Below are 23,434 nucleotides of genomic sequence, written 5' to 3'. Positions count from 1 at the left end.
GTGGATGATGCATTTTGTAGATGAGTAATACTGAAATTTATTAATGAAGGGATCAAGAGAAAATTTTTTTTGAAATTGTCTTGGTTGATGGTCCTCATTTTTAAATGTTCACTGAAATTAGCATTCATAAATCTATATGAACTGACTGTTACTTTATACATTTACTGTTACTTTATACATTTAGTTTCCATTTGAGTCTTCTGCAGTCAGTACTTGTGATATCTTGATGCGAGAAAAGAGAAGAATGCCTTTTTAAAAGTCATGACTAGTGATAATAAATTATAATTGTGATGTGAAATTTTAATTCAGTATCTTTTTAAGAAGTTTTAGCATTTTTATCTGTTAGATATTTTCAATAAAAGTATCAGTGAGGGAAACATAACTCACTCACCTTTCTGATTAACTTGAATATGTTCAGTATTAACAATATTTTCCAAAGCCGCACTAAGAAAATTGACTGAACATGTCCACTGACCATAGTCCTGTGCTGTAACAGATGTGATGCGTAAGCCACAGTCTCCTAGATCCAGTCCATTCCCAAAGTAACTGTATCTTCCTTCAATTACCCTGCAGATAGAGTATCATTACAGCTAATATGCAGGAAATAAATCTGATACTAATCAAATCGTGTGTGTGTGTGTGTGTGTGTGTGTGTGTGTGGTGTGTGTGTGTTTGTTCTCCTGCTGCTGCTTGTTGAGTAGATTTTTTTTATCTATCCAATTACACGATAATAATCTTATATATTTGTTTATGTCTATACAATACAGGTGGAGTAACACATAATTCAAATGAAATTAAATCTCAAGCCTATCAGTTTACGGAATATTGTACTCAAAAGCTCTCTGAATGTTGTGCCACAGTATTATATGAGGATACAAACAAGCTAATAGTCAGAACCATGAAATCAGCTAGAGACCATTTTAATAAAGTTTTACATGTTTAAATCACGTAAAGTCAAGGAATGAAAATTTCTTTTAGCTAATGGCAAGGGGCAGTGTTCACTGTAAAGCTGCATTGCAGGTAGTAGGATATTGTAAATAGGCCCATATTATTACAGACATAGCTGTGTTTCCTCATTGAAAAAAATCAATGTAATCAAGCAAATATTAAGCCACTAATAGAAAGAAACAGCAGGTATTTAACTTAACTAGGAAATAGCAGCCTATTCCAAAGTAGAAATTTTCCTTTTAATTTAGTAGCTGAGAGAAAAAATAGCAGTAAGAGTGTAATAATAGTTTATTGTTAATATAGTGCACAGGTAAAATTTCCACAAGTTGTGTGTCTTTTGTTAATGTATAGCTTAACTTAATCCACACCCTGAAGACTCGTCATGATGGGAACCATGGAACATGGCGAATGAATGTATTAATGAATGAATAAATACTTAAATGCAGCAAGCAGTATAAGAATAATTTTAGCAGCAACTAGCTTAGAATATTCATTCACCCAGTTCATCATATTTTGTACCTCTGATCATGGAGGAAAATCTTCAGGGACTTGGAAGGGTAAGTCAGTTAACACTTTGGAGATCAAGCCCAAGCATAGCTTGGGCTGCAACTTTGTGGTAAAAAGACCACATCCAAGTGTATGTCGGGCCACAATTTTCTCAACACATAAGAGACCTAATGCTTGAAAACTAGACTCATTTCATGTGCAAACAATGTACAGAAGTCTCATGAACTGTGCCTGGACTAGTGCTGCCTTCTGTTGTCAATTTGTAGAATTACTTTGAAAGGAACATTAGCGAATGTAAAAGCTGCTGTCATGAATAGCTGAACCACTATGATTGCATTGATGTAATTTTGTGTATGTACTTGTTAGGTTTCCCAGTTTTCTGTAATACTGCTTCAAATATCTGATATCTGTTGAGTGAGTAAGACATTTTAGAAGCTCAAGAGGAAGAAATTGTTCAATAATTCTCCTCACACTTTTTTTTGGGAGAATAATTATACTTTCTGTCATTTATTTTTTTAATCTATCTAGGAAGTAAGTATGAAAAATAAATCTTGGAGCTTAGTCTTTTTTTAATATGTATTTCTCCTGATGAAACATCAATTACATGTGTGCCACTAACACTTTAGTAAATGGCCACTTCCTAACTCCATTATACTGCTAAGTGGCCAGTCTCCAAAGTGTTAAAAAATAGAATCAGGTGTTATAAACTAACTCTGTATGTCATATGGCCTATGAAAAATTGCCAATCACTATAGTGCTACTTACAATTTGTGGTTACAAAGGCTAAAATGAACATTCCAGTTTGAAAAAAGCCATTGTTTCTTCAGCTATACTAAAGTTGTTTCTTCAGTTATACTAAGGAACTGCTTGCTTGATATTTACATGATTACACAGATGTAAGGCACTTGAAAAAGAGCAAAATCTCAAAAGCTATTGAGAATGCTGTTTACGGTTGCATGGTTCTGTGCTCCATATATCAGTCAGCTATAAGTGTGTGGTTCCGTTCCCCTTATTTTACATATTGCCCCATCCAGGAATTTCCATTACTGTTAAGGGACATTAAGTCATGCATAAATGTATTAAACCATTTTAACTTTTCACTAAATCAATGTTCACTTCCTGACACTTTTCATAATGTCACATTGCCTGCATGAACCTCTCAGCTTAGAAGTTCTCCACATGGGAATTAAACTTGTTGACAACAACAGTCTTGAGTTCATTATGTTCAAATCACTGTGTACCAACCCATTTCTTTAAGAAGGAGATTGCTTGTTTTATTTCCAAATAATTTCCATATATATATATTTTTTTTTTTTTTTTTTTTTTTTTTTTTTTTTTTTTTTTTTTTTTTTTTTTTTGCAGTGGTCAAAAATGGTTGTCTTTTCTTTGTTCTTCGTGTTGAGGAGTAAGCACATTTGGTATCCATCTTGCATAGTTTGTAATATCCAAACTTCTCTACGAAAATAGTGTAAATAGTGGTGCATCTAACATGAGGAAATTCATCATCTAGAGCAGAAGTTGTTAATGACAAATCAGATGACAGTTTTAAGTTTGCTTGTTACCTGATTTCATAGATTAGGATGCTGGATCTACCACTTCGTCCTTCATCATACGCATTGTACACCCACTTTTAAAGTCTTTGAAACCACTGTCTAATATTTTCTTGACTCACCACTGTATGCACAACTTCTAATGAATTTGAGTAGCTGTCAATCCCATTACAGCCTGCACTTCACAATTGGTAGGAACAATGACTTTCGAAGCCATTGTTGTTTGCTTTCACCTGCAGTCAAGTGATTATTGAAGCAAAACATCACCTTCTATGACTTAATAAACAATCAATAAGTCAGCCTGTATGAGCTTTGAGCTGCCAACATTTAAGTAGAAGCAAATGCTCTTTATTTTCCAAATACTACTCGTTCCTACACCAATGTTTCAAAAAATTGCAACATTAATCAAACAAAATGCATGTGACTGAAATAGACTTTATAAATCTGAAGAGGTCCATAGCAATAATACACAAATTATTACATTTACAAAACAATGTTTGGGAATTCAACATGGTGTGAAGGCACACTAAGCTGAAAGCAGAACTTCTAAGTAACATAGAGTGGAGTCAAAAAAGGGCTTGGTTTTGTACCTGGGGAATTTCCCTCAACCACATTTTGTATTCAAGTACACAAAGGGTTAACAGCGCTTACTGGAGGTCCATTTTGAACAAGTTGCCCATCAGTTATGTCCCTTTTAGATGTGATGGATGAAATGTCAGGCACTTTTAACTTAGTATTAAGAAAACAGTCTTAATCACATTTTTTGTTTAATTAGTGCCGACCGGTTTCAGCCCATCGCAGGGGCCATCTTCAGGGGGAACTTATGGTTGACTGCTGGTGGCATCATGTCTACCATGATGTGGCAGTAGCCTTTGCCATTCATTCCATCTGGGATCCAAGTTCCTTGTCAGCTCGTATGGAATATAGCATGCTACTCAGAATTCTAACTTACCAGTTAACTGGATCCTCTGACAATCTCTAACCTAAAACCACTACATTTTAACATTTAGTGTGCCACTGATGAAATTCGCATGCTAATTGCATTCTGAGTTAGTTGAGATTTGTGAAATGAAAGGCACTGCAATGACACGTGAGCCATAAGTCCTGCCCATAATATAAGTTCACGACAATAAACTATTTATGCAGTGCTGTACATATCTTCTTCTAATAATTTCCAGGTATGCAGCCCGATCCCGTCGACATTCTGCCACCAGAATGATAGCAGAATGTCGATGGGATCTGGCTGCATACCCGGAAATTATTAGAAGAAGAAATATGCCGGGAAAATTTCAGAACTGTACACATCTATTGCAATGGTCCGGCACTGAGTCAATGCAGTAGATGAAGCTACATGCTCAATTACAGACATGCAAACAAAATAGTGTTCATCCCATACTATGTTCACTCTGTATGGTCCAGTATCTGCTTATCATTGCTTATTATCATCTTCTATTTGTTGGTGCCATGTCATTGTTATAGTAGAATGCAATGCATCAGCCAAAATGTGGTAATAAGACAAATCTATTCCTGGTAGACCAATCATTTCTATGTTTATGTAAGTTCCTTTCCATGTTTCTGTTTCTTTTGATAACTTTTCAATGACTGAGCTTCTACACAAAGAATATCATTCAGTGACATAAAAGAAGATGTTGCTTGGTACACTGTCACCCTAGGATCTCAGTCACTTATTGCTGGTGTATTGTTGTACAAGACCTCTGTGTCAGGGTTCATTTGGGTGCAGGATTTGTCTGACAGTCATAACTCAGGCATGTAGTGCCTTGTATTCAGCACAGAGTTGGGCGAGTTAAATTTTTCGCTGGTGTCATGTACTGATGCGAGGTGCCTCTCATCAGTATTGAGAGTAATTTTAGGGTTGTTCTGTATTAGGGCAGGATCCTCAAGATTACTGTACAGATCTCCTACCAATATTTTGGTGATAAATTTGCCTTTCAGGATAATAATGCAGGAGCACAGTGCAACAACCCCATGAACAGCTTTCTCCAGGAGAAAGGATTCAACCTGATAGAATGATCTGCTGTATTTGTTGGCATGAACCCATTTGAAACTGCTAAGGCCAGTTGAGATTTGAAGTTGTAGTTGCAGGAATGACATTTACACAGTAGATGTCCTCTGTGGGGCCCCCATCATTGATAGAGGCAACTTTGAGCAGCATCTCGACCACCATATAGACAGCATGTGAGGAAGATCTAAGAATGTTACAATTCATGGGGTGCAGTGGTACATTACTGAATGTAATGATAATTAAATCAAGACCTTAAGCTGTTGACAGGCATTGATATACATCAACAGGGACAGTTGAAAATGTGTGCCCCGACCGGGACTCGAACCCAGGATCTCCTGCTTACACGGCAGATGCTCTATCCATTTGAGCCACCAAGAGCACGGAGGATAGTGTGACTACAGGGATTACTCCCTTGCACACTCCTTGTGAGACCCACATTCCCAACTTAATGTCCACACACTACATTTGTAGTGCCCCTGCCCATTACACTCATTAATCGCGGCAGACAATCTTACTAAGTCCTGTAAGAGTTCGAAAGAACAGATACCATCTTCATATTACTGAATGTTGTCCAATATCAGATTCGGAAATTTTACGTTCATTTAAATGAACCAGAGCTCCACTATACATCAAAGGCTGCTACCTAGGTAGCTGTCTGTCTGTGGGATGCACACAAGTGATTTAGATAGTTACAATTTTGTAATTGTAGGATGTGACAAGACATCTGGTAAAACAATGCTAAGCACTACCTCTAAAACTACTCAGAAAATATAGTTTAGAAACCACTCATGAGGGAAATGTAGGCAACATATAGACCTGACCACTTTGAAGATGGCCACAGTGAAACTGGTACCAGTGACCATGAAATGGCTGTAGCAATTGATTGCAAAAGAATAAAGGGTAAAAAGGAAAAATAATTGACAAAGTAATAGTTATAGTACATAGCAGAACACTCAGTGATGGATGGGACCCTCCATGATATACAGTCTCTGTAAAGAAACAGCAACTACTGTGCATTAGACGTAAGAGAAATGCATATGGCTGTCAAAATGGAAATTTGTCAAGCCTTCAGTGATTTTCATACCATAATCTTACAGAAATACCTCTCACAAAGCCCAAAGAAATTCCACTTGTAATTGGGACAAAAATTAATGTCCAGACACTCATGGATGACACAGGGGCTGAAATTGAGAGTAACAAAGCTAAATCAGAAATGGTGAACTCTATTTTTAAATGTTTCTTTGCAAATGAAAATACTGAAGTACTGCCTCAGTTTAGTTTCTGCCCCAACAAAGCTGACTGTTATAAGTATTAGTGTCCATGGTCTTGTGGAACAGTTGAATATGCTAAAACAGAAAAAAATCTTCTTAACCTGGTGGAATCCCTATTACATTCTATGCAGAATTTGCTGCTGAGTATGCCCCTGTTTTAACAAAAATATACCATAGACTCCTTGACTGATAACATGTGCACGTCATACCCATTTACAAGAAGAGTAACAACAGTGTTTCACAAAGCTGCCACCCAGTATCTTTGACAACTACAGATCATACCTATCTACAAGAAGGGTAGCAACAGTGATTCATGAAACTATCATCCAGTATCTTTGATAACCATGTGTCGTTTAATATCTGAAACAGAATGCCAGTCAGCATGGTTTCCTAAAATATTGGCGGTGAGAAACCCAACTCACAATTTTATCACCTAATTCCCTCAAAGCCATGGATCAAGGCAGCCAGGTAAATGGAATATTTCTTTACTTCTGAAAAGCAACAATATCAACAATTATTAATGAAAGTACAAACATACAAAGGTATCAAATATGACTTGTGACTAGACTGAGGCTTTCTTGGTACGGAGGATGCGGCATGTTATCTCGGATGAAGTGTCATCAACAGATATAGTAATTTCAGGTTTCTGAGGGTACTTTAATTGTGTAGGTGACCACTCAGCTTTTGGTACTCCTGCAGCAGTTACTAAACTTGAGTTTTATGAAGACTTGGTCTTCTTAATGCATCTGGAGTAAATTGTCAGCCTAAGAGCTCTAAGATTGCTGTAAGGAAAAATTTCTTATGGGAGCTACATCCTTGTCAAATTATTAAGAGTTAGAAGTCTGCTGGCTGTAGCCAGACATTTTAAGTAAAAAGTTAGTTGAAGAGTGGTTTTTTTCTAACACTATCTCACACACTGAAGAAAATTCCTCAATGAGTAGTCATTGTCTCATAGGCTTGCCCCAGAGCATTGTTTTGGGGCACATGTTGTCTATTAATGACCAAGCTGACAATGTTAATCGTAACTTCAGATTTTCTGCAGATGATCAAATTATCTATTATGAAATATTGCCTGAAAAAAGATGCACAAATATTCAGTAAGATATTGATAAGATTTCAAATTGCTGCAAGAAGGGCAAATTGCTTTTATGCTCAGAAATGTAAAATTTTGCATGCCATGAAACCCAAAAGTGTATAAAGGTTTTGCAGAAATTACCTTTGCCTGCAGTATCAATGAATAACAACTGGTATTAATCAATTTGTACAAATATCTGGGCACGCAGTCTGTAGCAATGAAATGATCACCCAGCCCCATGTGTAGATAAAGAAGTTGACAGACTTTAGTTTATTGGTAGAATATCAGAAAAATACAGCCATCCTGATAGGGAAATTACTTCCAAAGCACCTATGTGTTCCATCTTAGAACACTGCTTGAGTGTGTGGGACCTATACCAAATAGAAACATAGAAATGTTGATCATATACAAGAAAGAGCAGCACTAATAGACACAGGTTTGTTCAATCCCTTGGAGAGTATCAGGGAGATGCTGAAAAACCTGAACTGGCAACAGTTGAGGATAGACACCAAATATCTTGTGAAAACATATTTGCATAGTTACCATAACAAGTATTAAGTGAAGAAGCTACGATTATAGTACAACTTCATGGCGGAACAAGAAAAACACCCTAGTTTGTGTTACAGTGGGAAGTACCCTCTGCCATGCAGTTTACAGTTGACTAGCAGAGTACGTATAGTCAGAGACATATGTAGAAGTGGATTTGATGTCACAGATGTACAAAAATGTTTACAGTACTTTCAAGCAGACGGCCTTTACCTTGCTTATAGTTTACTTTTTATTTCACAATAAAGCTATTTTTTAGTTTCATAAGACTTACTTTTTGATTCCTTGCTCCCTTTGATTCAAGGCTCACACACATCCACATACATCTAGGTGGTAAGAACGTTTCTTTCGGCAGTTTATTAAAATATCCATTACGAAAGATGTACCATGTTGTACCAGAATATGTACACTTGAAAATTTCATAGAATGTGGACTTACCTGTTACTCCCATCAAGGGTAAGACCTCTTCCATCTGGTCGAATAAAATGGCACATATCAAGAGGCTGCTGGTGTTGAGTACTATAACAGTACAACAGTGTGCTATCTCCATTAGCAGCGTCAATTATTTTCCGTTCGACAGACAACTTGTTAGCTGCAAATTGAAATTAGGATTACTAATGTTTTTTTGCATCAATAAACATTATTGCATAACAACTTCTGTTCCACAACTTCATCTTCTATGCTTTCAGTTACACACCTTTCACATGTACTCTAAACGGTACTGAAATATCTCCAGTTTTGCTCCCATCAAGTGCAACGTTGCAGTCCCATTGACCAGAATCCTCCACATACACATTTAATCTAATCAGACACTGACCCAAACCAAAACTGTCACCAGAATATCTATATCTTTGACTGAAAGTTTTGTCTGGTAGCACAGAAATGACTTCTCCATTGGGATGCCTCAGCCAACATCCTTTAATCATGAAAGGAACAGTGCATCCCAGTACTGTACTTGAGCCATTCAGCATCACTGTTTCTTCAGAATATGCAGTGGCTTGTATAACTGGGAATTTATCTGAAAATGAAATCATACATATTATTTTAGTTATACAATTTGAAAACTTTTTTATTTAACAATGAAAGTAATCAATTTTTGACAATATAATGTAATTGGATAGATAAATAAATCTACCCACCAAGCAGTGTCAGGAGAACACACACACAAAAGGTTTAACTTATACAAGCTGTCGGAGCCAGTGGCTCCTTCTTCTGGCAGAAGAGTTGAAAGAGGGATGGAGGGAAAGGACTCGAGAGGTTTAGGAAAAGGGTACAGTTCAGAAAAGTCACCCAGAACCACAGATCATGGGAGACTTACCGGATGGGATGAAAAGGAAAAACTGATTGTTGAGGACTGTATGGGACAAGATTTGAAAACCTGAGATTTTAAATATGGAAGACAGAGTAATGTGAAAAACACAGTTTACTACTAAAACATCATGCACAAGTTAATAAGAGTGAAAAGACAGGTGCATTGCATGCAACAGAGGTGGAGGGGGGACATAGAAAAACAGACAGGTCAGAAAATGAAAGACGTAGAAAACTAAAATGGAATGAATCGTCGTTTCACAGGCGGCTCTTCCTTTGGTAGTATATGTTTTGCTAGTTATAAGGCTGGGATAGGTGTTGGTAGGAGGGTTCATAGGCCAAGTCTTGCAATGGGGATGGTCACAGGGGTAGGAGCCACAAGGTAGAGAGATGGGTGCAGAAGGAGCATAGGGCCTGGCAAGGATATTGCAGAGATTCGGAGGGTGATGAATAGCTATTCTAGGTGTCGTAGGAAAAATCTCAGACAGACTGGATCTCATTTCAGGCTCTGTGAAATTGAGGACTTTGTAAATAGGCATGTTGGGACATATGCTGAAGTTCATTTAATTTATGCTGATTGAAAAATATTTTGTAGTATTACACTATTAATTTGTAAGAGTTTTAGGTCTACATTGACTTTTAGGTCTATATTGACTTTCGTATTTAACAATTTTGAGGGTTCTTGGGACACTGCCCTAATTAAAGCACCTTCAGTGTTGGGCAGATGGTCTGTGAGCTTCTTGGAGTCAAGAGCTATGCCAACAGCAGCACAGCTACTAGCAGGGTCACCCAAGGCAGACAGGTCTCAAAAAATGAATTTGATACTTAAATCTCAGTGATTAATACAATGACGTAATGATCTGTTCCCTACTCTATTAGTCCACAGTGATTGTTCATCAAAGTGCAAATATATTATCAGTATCTTTAGCATATCAAAAAGAATTTAAATTGAAATAGATGCATAATCTACATGTAAGATTCAAGGACGAAGTGCACTGACACCACAAAACCCCTGTGTTAGAAATTCTGTTGCTACCTATTCCACTGGAGCAACTCAGATGTTTTAACTGGAACAGCACAAAAGCTGTGCCTCTGGGAAAACTGCTCTGGGTTCAACACTGCAATATTGCTTTAAACTAATTAACTATGTACAATACTGACAATATCATCTCTATGTATGAGGGAAAATAGTTAATAACACAGCACTTCCACACAAGGGATTTTCAATGCTTCTGCTATTGCCTTTGGGATGTTCATCTCAGTGCACATGGATGGACACAGACTGGACTGGAAGTCTTAACTTCTGTAGACTGCTTCTGCACTTCATAATTGCTGATCAGTGTCTGTTGTGAGAATTCTGGATTGTTCACTTTTATTTATAAGCATGAGCGAGTCCTTTATTTAATGCAACCATTCTCCAAAAGATTTGAATTTTCCACACAATCTATGGAATCAGGCTTTCTGAGTTGTCACTGCTTGAATCTCTTCTGATCAGATGGATTTGATTTTAGGTATGTTGACTGATGACCCTAAAGATTTTGGGAAGTTCAGATCTTTCTTGTTTCATTCAGTGCAGCTACTTTCTAGGAGGCAATGCTAGCAAAGCAAGACAACTTTTCTGTTGGTGTTGGCCATGTGCACCCTGGGATTATGCAGCAGGTTATCATTAATCGGGCAGGTAGGTTAGAAAATTTAAAAAGGGAAATGGATAGGTTAAAGTTAGATATAGTGGTAATTAGTGAAGTTCGGTGGCAGGAGGAACAATACTTTTGGTCAGGTGAATACAGGGTTATGAATACAAAATCAAATAGGGGTAATGCAGGAGTAGGTTTAATAATGAATTTTAAAAAAATAGGAATGCGGGTAAGCTACTACAAACAGCATAGTGAATGCATTATTGTGGCCAAGATAGACACGAAGCCCATGCCTACTACACTAGTACAAGTTTATATGCCAACTAGCTCTGCAGATGATGAAGAAATTGATGAAATGTATGATGAGATAAAAGATATTATTCAGGTAGTGAAGGGAGAAGAAAATTTAATAGTAATGGGTGACTGGAATTCAAGAGTAGGAAAAGGGAGAGAAGGAAACATAGTAGATGAATATGGATTGGGGCCAAGAAATGAAAGAGGAAGCCGCCTGGTAGAATTTTGCACAGAGCATAACTTAATCATAGCTAAAACATGGAAGAAGGTTGTATACATGGAAGAACCCTGGAGATACTAAAAGGTATCAGATAGATTATATAATGGTAAGACAGAGATTTAGGAACCAGGTTTTAAATTGTAAGACATTTCCAGGGGCAGATGTGGACTCTGAGCACAATCTATTGGCTATGAACTGTATATTAAAACTGAAGAAACTGCAAAAAAGTGGGAATTTAAAGAGATGGGACCTGGATAAACTGACTAAACCAGAGGTTGTACAGAGTTTCAGGGAGAGCGTAAGGGAAAAATTGACAGGAATGGGGGAAAGAAATACAGAAGAAGAAGAATGGGTACCTTTGAGGGATGAAATAGTGAAGGGAGCAGTGGATCAAATAGGTAAAAAGATGAGGGCTAGTAAAAAACCCTTTGGTAACAGAATAAATATTGAATTTAATTGATGAAAGGAGAAAAAATAAAAATGCAGTAAATGAAGCAGGCAAAATGGAATACAAACATCACAAAAATGATATCGACAGGAAGTGCAAAATGGCTAAGCAGGGATGGGTAGAAGACAAATGTAAGGATGTAGAGACTTATCTCACTAGGGGTGAGATAGATACTGCCTACAGGAAAATTAAAGAGACTTTTGGAGAAAGGAGGACCACTTGCATGAATATCAAGAGCTCAGATGGAGACCCAGTTCTAAGCAAAGAATGGAAGGCAGAAAGGTAGAAGGAGTATATAGAGGGTCTATACAAGGGCGATGCACTTGAGAACAATATTATGGAAATGGAAGAGGATGTAGATGAAGATGAAATGGAAGATATGATACTGCGTGAAGAGTATGACAGAGCACTGAAAGACCTGAGTCGAAACAAGGCCCCCAGACTAGACAACATTCCATTAGAACTACTGACAGCCTTGGGAGAGCCAGTCCTGACAAAACTCTACCATCTGGTGAGCAAGATGTGTGAGACAGGCGAAATACCCTCAGACTTCAAGAAGAATATAATAATCCCAATCCCAAAAAAAGCTGGTGTTGACAGATGTGAAAATTACCGAACAATCAGTTTAATAAGTCACAGCTGCAAAATACTAACGCGAATTCTTTACAGATGAATGGAAAAACTGATAGAAGTTGACCTTGGGGAAAATCAGTTTGGATTCCATAGAAATGTTGGAACCCGTGAGGCAATACTGACCCTACGACTTATCTTAGAAGAAAGATTAAGGAAAGGCAAACCTACGTTTCTAGCATTTGTAGACTTAGAGAAAGCTTTTGACAATGTTGATTGGAATACTCTCTTTCAAATTCTGAAGGTGGCAGGGGTAAAATACAGAGAGCAGAAGGCTATTTACAATTTGTACAGAAAGCAGATGGCAGTTATAAGAGTTGAGGGGCATGAAAGGGAAGCAGTGGTTGGGAAGGGAGTGAGACAGGGTTGTAGCCTCTCCCCGATCTTATTCAATCTGTATATTGTGCAAGCAGTAAAGGAAACAAAAGAAAAATTTGGAGTAGGTATTAAAATTCATGGAGAAGAAATAAAAACTTTGAGGTTCGCCGATGACATTGTAATTCTGTCAGAGACAGCAAAGGACTTGGAAGAGCAGTTGAATGGAATGGACATGGTCTTGAAAGGAGGGTATAAGATGAACATCAACAAAAGCAAAACGAGGATAATGGAATGTAGTCGAATTAAGTCCGGTGATGCTGAGGGAATTAGATTAGGAAATGAGACACTTAAAGTAGTAAAGGAGTTTTGCTATTTGGGGAGCAAAATAACTGTTGATGGTCGAAGTAGAGAGGATGTAAAATGTAGACTGGTAATGGCAAGGAAAGCGTTTCTGAAGAAGAAAAATTTGTTAACATCGAGTATAGATTTAAATGTCAGAAAGTCGTTTCTGAAAGTATTTGTATGGAGTGTAGCCATGTATGGAAGTGAAACGTGGATGATAAATTGTTTAGACAAGAAGAGAATAGAAGCTTTTGAAATGTGGTGCTACAGAAGAATGCTGAAGATTAGATGGGTAGATCACATAACTAATGAGGAGGTATTGAATAGAATTGAGGAGAAGAGGAGCTTGTGGCACAACTTGACTAGAAGAAGGGATCGGATGGTAGGACATGCTCTGAGACATCGAGGGATCACCAATTTAGTATTGGAGGGCCATGTGGAGGGTAAAAATTGTAGTGGGAGACCAAGAGATGAATACACTAAGCAGATTCAGAAGGATGTAGGCTGCAGTAGGTACTGGGAGACATAGAAGCTTGCACAGGATAGAGTAGCATGGAGAGCTGCATCAAACCAGTCTCAGGACTGAAGACCACAACAACAACAACATATCATTAAGGACAACATTCACTCATTTGACGCGGGTAGAGCCTATACCGTATATGACACGTACATTCAGCAGCTGGATCCCACAGTGCAAGGGAACATGACTGAAGTGTTTGCAGCTGTGCTCCCCTCATATACCCATCAACTTCTGCAAACAATGCTTCAACCTGCTACTTCTTGCTTATGTTTTCCCACCCTCAGCAATATCATTGGTTATGTGATTAACTGTTTTCTGTTGTTGAGGTGTGACACCATCCATACAAGGGGCCTTATGTTAACACCACACCATTTTAGTTTCTGTAGTAGAATTTTTTATTATTGACAGAACTGAAGGTCTAGGTAAGATCATGTAAAATGCCAAACGATAATTTTTTTATTGTTTATTTCAACCTGACTGAGTTTGTGAAAGCATATATTGCTTCTTCTGTAGAGAATTTTTTACAGAAAGGAAACTGTGCTATTGTCAAAAGGTCACTATCAGAATGATGGTTCAATATTACACATCAGCTACATTTTCAAAAAATGCTGAGCATGCAGGATGGAGAGGGATGGTTCTGTAATTCGAGGTCACTTACTCATCTCAACTTTCATGGACGGCAAACAATCCTGTTGGCAGAACATCTGCAACTGAACATTATAGCAGAGGTTGGAAATACTGCTTCATTTGTAAATTACTTTATTTTCACACGACCGGTTTGGACTGTTATAAGCCCATCCTCAGGTGTCGTAGCTGTGCTGTGGCCCGCAGGTGCCGCGTGTACCAGGCGTGGTGTGCTGCCTATGAGCAATCTGTTCTGCGCTCACAGGCAATACACCACACCTGGCAGCACACCACGCCTGGTACATGCAGTGCTTGGGGACCACAGCACACCTACGACACCTGAGGATTGGCGTATAACAGTCCGAAACCGGTCATGTGAAAATAAAGTAATTTTCAACTGAAGTGGTATTTTCAACCACTGCTTTCATGGATGGATATTACTACTGTATACTTCAGTCTTTCAGGAAACATAGCTTGACTCATTGATACTTACAAAGGTAACTCAATGGGGCCACTACCAAGTCAACACAACATTTCAGTAGTTTGGTTGAAATACCATCATAGCCAAAAGAGTTACTGTTTTTCAGAGGCCTAATGATTTTTCAAACAGTGTATCCATTGACATCTTCAACTTTTATAGTCCTGTCTTCCTCAGTTGCGTGTAATATTATCAATATACCGTAGTGTATCCATTACTTACAGTGCATGGAATGCACTTTTGCTACAATTACAACATTTAAATATTGAAAAAGACTTCCAGTAAGTTGTGATAGTATCAATGAATAATCTGATTTCATTTTCCTTGAAGCATGTTAAATATTTTATACCTGATGTTCTGGCAATCTGGAATTCAACTAACTCTCAAGTACTTCACAAAAGTGTTCAGTGAGGTACATATTTGGGGTTCTAGCAGATTTATCATGAAAATTAACCTAATTTTTCCTTACTCATGCTGTAGTTGGCCTAGTTTTGTGGACAAGAGGTATGAGGTACAGATACAGAAAATATCCAATTCTGAACTGTTTCCGGACACATATTATTGGACATTAATATGGCATGTGTCCACCCTTTGCCTTTATGATGGCTTAACTCTGCTGGGGACACTTTCAATGTGGTATCCGTGGAGGAATGGCATCCCGTTCTTCCTCAAGATTCAGAATCAGAGAAGGTAGTGATGTTGGGTGCTGGAGTCTGGAGCAAAGTCAATGTTCTAACTCATGCCGAAGATGTTCCAGTGGGTTCAGGTCATGGCTCTGGGCAGGCCAGTTCATTTCAGGAATGTTAACATCCTCAAACTATTGTCTCATGAAAGCTCCTTTATGACAGAATGTGTTGTCATACTGATACAAATAATAATCATCTCTGAAATGTTTCTCTACCGTACACAGTAAACAATACTGTAAAGTGTGCTCATCCTTCCACATTTAGCATTTACTTAAGCATAATAATGGGACCACACCATAATCTTGAAAAATACCCACATACCATAGTTCCACCACCTCCATACTTCACTGTTGGCAGTACACTTGATGACAAGTGACATTCTCCAGGAATTTGCCAAATCCAAACCCTTCCATTGGATTTCCACTGCATGTAGCACGATTCATCACTCCAAATCACTTGTTTCCGTCATTCACTATCTTTCCGTCATTCACTGTCTGATGGCATTGCTCTTTATACAATCTCAAGTGTTGCTAAACAGGGACACAGAAATGTGTGGCTTATGTGGAGCTTTTTAATCACTGTAGCATATTCTCTTCACAGTCAGTGTGCTAGCTGGAATGCTAGTAGCACTCTGGAAGTTACAGGTGATTCCGTCCACAGATCTCATGCAATTTTTGTACAAACACCCTCTGCAATGCTCAACAGTTTCTATCTGTCAGTACATGATGAGTGCTTGGTCTTAGTTTAGCTGTGGCTATTCCTTTGTATTTGAAATGTCCCTGAGGGATTTCTTACTCAAGTGACGTAAAAGAACTAGTCAACATTCAAAGTCATTGAACTTTCCTGATCAGCTCATTCTGATGTTACAGCTTCTCTACTGACAACACAATACTCCTCATCTCGATTTGTACTGAAACATCCACCCCTCGTGATATCTAGTAATCAGTTCTGTATTACATAGTGGTGTCCCAAGACTTTTGATCAGGCAGTGAACAATATTTCATTGTCACACTGAGAGGTGGTCACAGGAGCATTTACACAGTTTACACTAACAAAAAGAAGACTTTCAGCACTGATTGCCCTTCAACATATGGAAAAGAGTGCCTTACTGAAATACAAGGTGTAATCGAGTTTCTGGGATTAATGTTTTCAGCAGAAAATAATTCAAAGTAAATGTCTTTATGAAATATTAATTTCATCAGCTGTAGCTGAAATAAGTGTTCTTGAAATTTGGTGGATGTAACTCGGTTTGTTCTAAATATTAGATGTTGACCATGACTTATCTTTGTTTCATTGCTTCACTAAAGTTGATGTTTCCCTGTGTTTCTGAAGTGAAAAGTGGCTGGAGAACACCATCTTTCTCAAAAGATGTCAAAATTCAGTTATTGTTTCAGATGTACAATATATTACATCAAAGAATTCTTGAGATTGTACATCATACTGGGTTTCCTACACATTTCCTCATGGGTCTTATATACAATTCATGTATTGTCGCACATAGTTAATTCACTAATTACAATTACAGAAGTTGTTGACAATTTTTAAAAAAATGTTATCATCTGGTGGTTACAATTGAAATGCATGGAATGTGATACAATGATGATTACACATCTTTTTTCCATTGAAAAATAAGTGAGATGATACGAATAAACAATGCTAATTACATTTTTCTTAATTACACAGAAATTACCATATTCCAAGTATTCCTACTATGTTTTCTGTTTCAAATATGAGTACATTATTTTTTAGTGTGAACAGAATTTCAGTATATGATACAGCAGCTCAAATAAACACTTTTTTTACACTGCTAATCTGATTTCATTTTATGAATTACAGTAACTTCATGGCATCTCTCTTATTACTCAATCGTTTGTAAATGAAAATCCGTAATTGGAATTAAATGAATTGACATTTGTGTTCCTACCAATGGATGGAATTAGTATTAGTGAGACCAAGCGAGGTGGCGCAGTGGTTAGTGCACTGGACTCGCATTCGGGAGGATGATGGTTCAATCCCATGTCTCGCCATCCTGATTTGGGTTTTTCATGATTTCCCTGAATAGCTCCAGGCAAATGCCAGGATGATTCCTTTCAAAGGGCACGGCTGACTTCCTTCCCTGTCCCTCCCTAATCCGATGAAACCGATGACCTCACTGGCTGGTCTCCTCCCCCAAACCAGCCAGCCAGCCAGTGTTAGTGAGTACTTTAACCTGAGGATCTTGAAAACTACATTACAGAGTTCAAAAGGCGAAATTACTGATATGGGTCCTGCCTTATTAATGACATAACAGTTAATCATGCAATCCAAATTAACTTCAAAATTGTGTGAAAAATGAGCCATTAAATTTCAACATACAAATTTTGCTCTAGGTACAAAAATGGTCAACAATTTTTTTGGGGCATTATGAGCTCTTGTCTCTTTAAAATGAGATAGGCCTGATTCAAGGATTACATGAAAAATATCTTTCAGTTGCTACCAAACTAGAAAGTGTGTGATAACCAGTAAATAAATAAAAATAACAAAATAAAGAAGTGTGGTAGCACAGAACTAGATGTTGACACCAATTTTAGCAGGCATATGACACATACAGTTAGTCACAGAACAATACTATAAACATATAACTACCTTCACCTCTCTGCTGCAAAAAGATGTACCCTCCATCTCTTACTTGCAAAGTCGCATCAAGGCCTAGTTCACATTTCCATATGCCAGAATCTGATTCCATTGGCTCCAATATGGTGAGTCCACAGTCCTTGTATTTACTGTTCAAGCCATCTCCAAAATAAACATATTGTCCATTTCCAAGTCCTTCTTGCATGAGAAAACCTGTTCCATTTGGGTGTACAAAATTGCAATAAGTGCATTGTGCTGAAGAGGAACTTGGCGAAAGCCGACATAATATGTCTATTGCACCTGGAATTGATTTAGAGGCTTGAACAATTGTCTTTAAACCACTTTTCTCTGCCTCTGAAAAGGAAAGATGAAGACCATCACATTCTAATTACCAACATGTACCAGTATCATGAGAAAAAATGCAATTTGTGTGCATAAAGAGTAACAAAGACATGAGTAGAGTGCAGTTCATAGTGATACAGTGCTATCCCAGCAAGGATTACCTGCTTAGGCACAGATTCATTTATGCATACTCTTTGCAGCTGATCAGCATCTCTGGCACTTGTGTATCTGTGACCACATATGCAGTGGCACAGTCCACATGTTTAAAAGAATGGTCAGTTCTGTAGCTTCAGTCCATTGTACTCACTGCAAATGGCTGAAAGGTGTATGGCTGAACTATTAGAAAAAATAAGAGTTTATGGGCTGGTTATTGCACCAAGGAAACAACAACCAGGCCCATGTCAACCTCTATGTTTCCAAATTTTCTAAAATCTCATTCTCTTATTAAAGGGGGGAACAGGACAAGAAGGGCAATGCATATCAACTGTGCCGACAGGAAGGAGAAACTGATCTAAACATTGGATAAAGAAAATATTATTATGTTTACAATATTACGATCAGCCACTTGACATGCACTGCTGGATAATAGCCTCCTCTGTAGTCTTCATCTTTACGAAAGATGTTGCTCATGCATGTTTCTAATTTTATTCACCCACCTTCAGTTATGACATCTTACTGATATTTTCTTATCTTTTGGAATCCAAATAAGTATTTTCTTGGTCCAATACACATATGTATGTCTGGCTGAATGTCATTCCCATTTCATTTCATTTATGGTGATAATTACATCTTTCATTCCATAATTTTTCCTGATTCCTTTGTATATTTCCCCATCTCTCTTAGTAATTCTCAACATCCATCTCTCCACTGCTCACTGAGAACCATCAATTTTGAATGGTTTGCACATTCTAAGTCCACATCTCACTGCCATAACCTAAAACTCATCATTGCAAACTTTCCATTTTTTAAGACATACCAAAAGCTTGGTTTTTAAACGCTATTTAGTTTACCAATTGTATGCCTGCCATGTTTTTTGATCTTTTGTTCATTGCAGGTCAGTTCCAAAAAACCAGTGTATGCAAAATGTCGTAAAAAGTTTAACGCAAACAATTTTGATTTGTGCAGAATGGTAAATAAACAAGAAGGGATAACACCCTTAAAGTTAATGCACTTAAATGTGAAATATCTCATAAACAAACTAGACATTCTACAAATATTCATAGAGGCTGGCTCTGAGCACTATGGGACTTAACTTCTAAGGTCATCAGTCCCCTAGAACTTAGAACTACTTAAACCTAACTAACCTAAGGACATCACACACATCCATGCCCGAGGCAGGATTCGAACCTGCGACCGTAGTGGCCACGCGGTTCCAGACTGTAGCGCCTTTAACCGCTTGGCCACACCGGCCGGCTATTCATAGAGGAACACTTGCCACATGTACTAGTAATAACAGAACATGGGCTAAAATGCAGTGAAATAATATACTATAGATTAGAAGGTTACTTACTAGCAAGTAGTTATTGTAGGCAAAACCATAAAGGTGGTGGTGTGGCAATTTATGTTAATAAGGATGTAGGAGCTAAAACAATTTCCTTTCTTGAACACCACACCAAAGAAGGATCAATTGAAATGACAGGTATTGTACTCCACAGTAATGATCTTAAGTTACCAAAGCATAAAGTGATTGGAGTGTATAGGCCACCAAATGCTGATGTAATGTTGTTTATGGATAAACTTAGTAGTGTTGCTGGTCAGGCTGGTTCTAATGACCTTACTATATTAGGTGACTTGAATATAGATGCAAACTCAAATAGTATAGTAAACTTGAAACTCAGTGATGTACTGACCTCATACAACCTTGTAAATATAGTGAGCTCTGACACCAGAGTGACAGACATATGTTCCACTAGAATAGATTATGCTATAATCAACAAAGATGTTATAGATAAGGTAAATTACAGTAACTTAGATTTTCTTTATTCTGACCACTTCTGTCAGGTGATAGAATACAAAAATTCAGTTGTGCCTAAAATAACAAAAATTGTGCTACAGAAACGACTGCTGAATACCTCAAATATTAATGCTCTTAAAGACAAACTAGCGAATGAGACATGGGATTCTGTGTACCAGGTAAAAGGGATGAATTCTACTCAACCCTATTGCATCATTATGAATATAGTTGTCCAGTCAGAGAAATCCAGAAGGTAGTTAAACACTGTCAAAATGGAAGTAATCCTAGACTAAAACTCCCAACAGATCTGACTAGGCTCAGGCAGCAAGTACATGATCTAAACCAGCTTTATAAAGCTACTAGTATGCAGGTTTTCAAGGAAAAATAAATAGGGCCAAGCAAACTTTTAAAAATGAAATTGTCTATCTAAGGAAGCAAATTCACAGCAAAACAATAGAACAGTCTAACAACATAAGCAAAGCATCTTGGAAGCTGATTGACAAATACCGAAAAGGTCCCAACAAGATGAACATGGAACCACTCAGTATATAAAATGATGGTAACATTATAAAAAACCCAGATACTATATGTAATATTTTTAATAATCGTTACATTTCTGGTGAACAATCAACACATATTACAGATTCACAGATAGAGATCTGGTGCGATCTCACCCAATGTACCGAATTTGAATTTGTGGAAGTGAATGAGCAGGAGGTTTGCAGGGCAATATACATGCTAAAGAAAAAATTTTCATCTGGATGGTATGGCCTATCCAGTGCTTTTACTAAAGCATGCTTAAAAGAAATTTCTAAACCTCTTACTCACCTGATTAATTTCAGCATTAGAGAAAAAATGTATCCAACAGTTCTAAAAATGAGTGTAGTGAAACCAGTGTATAGAAAGGGAAGTAAGTAAGAAGTCTCCAACTATAGACCAATATCATTAATTTCCACTTTTAGTAAGATATTTGAAAGCATTATCCTTTCTCAGCTAAGTGCCTTTTTCACAAAACATAAACTGATTGTAGATTCGCAGCATGGCCTCAGAAAGGAGCTAAGTACAACCACAGCAGTTACACAGTTCACCCATGAAGTTTACTGTCTGTTGGACCAGAAGATGCAGACTGCAGGTATATTTTTGGACCTGAGAAGAACATCTGATATGGTAAACCATAGGGTACTTCTTAAAAAGCTAAAATCTTACAGTATTGGGGATCAAGCCATGAATCTTCTAACCACGTACCTGTTGAATCATAAGCAAAGCACTAAATTGTCATACAAACCAGATAATAAAATCATGAACTCCCAGTCCACCAGTGAACCAGTATTACAAAGTGTACCACAGGGCTCAATTCTTGGACCCTTTCTCTTCCTTATATATATTAACGACATTGCGCAACCCATTAACTCCCATATTGTAAGCTATGCAGATGACACATAAATCTTATTCTATGGGAGCGAATCTAAAGAGCTAGAATCTCTTGCTACTAGTGGTGTAAAAGAAGTAACAAAATACTACAATGATCAGGGACTCAATCTGAATGTCACCAAATCTCAACTACTGACATTTAAAACAGGCAGTTCTCATCACAACAATATGAATTGTGTGTGTAATATCTCTGCAACAGAGAATGGTAACTGTAAATTCCTGGGTGTATATGTTGATAAAAATTTATGGTGGACATACCACATTAATTTCGTATGCGGAAAAGTCAGTAGTGCCATATATCTCCTCAGCCAGCTTGCAAAGATAGTTCCTAGCCAAGCACTGAAATTAGTATATTATGGAACACTTTACCCCTTTCTCAATTACGGAATTGAACTATGGGGCTGTGCAGCTGATGTACATTTAAAAAGAATACTACTACTACAGAAAAGAGCAATAAGACTTATACATGGGATGGGACATAGAGATTCATGTCATGAAGTGTTTGTGCAGCATGAATATCTGACAATATATTCTCTGTACATCTTCAAAATAGTTGTATTTTTTATAAGTCAATCAACAGAAGCTATCAAGGGCAGTGATGTACATGATCACAACACCAGAACAAAGTGTAACTATTTCCACAACAGAACAACGTTAAAAATGACTGATAGAAGTCCATATATCAGTGGTTTGATTTGGTATAACAAGCTACCAAACTCTCTAAGCATGTACACAGGAAATCTTTTTAAAACAAAATCAAAATCTTTTCTAATAGAAAAATGTTTATATTCTTTCAATGAATTTTAAGATAGTGATTGTAACATGAGGCATTAGCATATCAGTTGTAATGTGATAAATGTAAAAAATAGACATAAGAAGCAACAGCTACAGAAAATAGTGTATTTTATAAGTATAAATATAGCCATAGTATTAAGTCTGACATTTGCAAAAGCCATCATTACAATGGCTCCACGCAAAGAAAATGTAAATAAATAAATAATTGTATTATCATTTCTCCTTATACATTTAACTGTCCTCAAAACAAAACCTCATCAGCTGGTTCAATAATTTCACTGTTAATTCATAATTTTTTTTGTTGATACACTGATTATGCATTACATAAATTCTAATAATTGATTTTCAAGACTTCTTGCAGATTTACACTATTCTCCCCTTAGTTCTCGAAGTTCATCTGCATTAGATGCAAACAGTACAGTCTCACAAGCAAAATGTAGACAGTTCAGGTATGGTCCATAAAGACATGTTGTTTCTTTTTTTCCAATGTTGGAACCTGCAAACTGCCTCTAGGGCTACTGAAAATAGTTTTTGAGCATAGAATCTTCTTGCATGACTCCTCTTTCAATCATGAGTTTCCCACTATCGTGACGAAGCCTAACAAAAACTATAGGATTGACATATGTCTCAGTATGCTAACTGTTATAATGTCAAGTTGAACACATATATTTCAAAATGACACAACACATATAAGTCACTGAGCAAGTTGACAAAGCAAGACATGTGAACACGGTAACATTCGAATGAGCACTGAGTCCAAGTTTAGCGGCCGCTGGTTGGCTGGCCGCTTAGGTGGTGCGGCTGCTGCATGGCTGGCAGACAGCGCTGCATGTAGAGGATGCGCGTAATTGCGTGGCGGCACTTTGAATGATCGGTG

At 37.5% G+C, this 23,434-nt stretch overlaps 1 protein-coding gene across 1 annotated transcript in view; it reads right to left on the bottom strand.

Annotated features, from left to right (window-relative positions):
* The window catches only part of LOC124788948, a 248,005-nt gene that overhangs the window by 66,443 nt on the left and 158,128 nt on the right, over positions 1 to 23,434 (bottom strand). The window contains exons 5-8 of the mRNA XM_047256235.1: positions 18,048 to 18,389; positions 8,618 to 8,938; positions 8,359 to 8,512; positions 392 to 567 (exon numbers count right to left, since the gene is read on the bottom strand). Coding sequence (XP_047112191.1) covers positions 392 to 567; positions 8,359 to 8,512; positions 8,618 to 8,938; positions 18,048 to 18,389 — 993 coding nt within the window. The remainder of the gene's footprint in view (positions 1 to 391; positions 568 to 8,358; positions 8,513 to 8,617; positions 8,939 to 18,047; positions 18,390 to 23,434) is intronic.

Source organism: Schistocerca piceifrons, chromosome 3 (assembly GCF_021461385.2).
Source record: "Schistocerca piceifrons isolate TAMUIC-IGC-003096 chromosome 3, iqSchPice1.1, whole genome shotgun sequence".
In the NCBI taxonomy this organism is placed as follows: domain Eukaryota; kingdom Metazoa; phylum Arthropoda; class Insecta; order Orthoptera; family Acrididae; genus Schistocerca; species Schistocerca piceifrons.
This window is presented reverse-complemented; position numbering and strand designations above follow the sequence as displayed.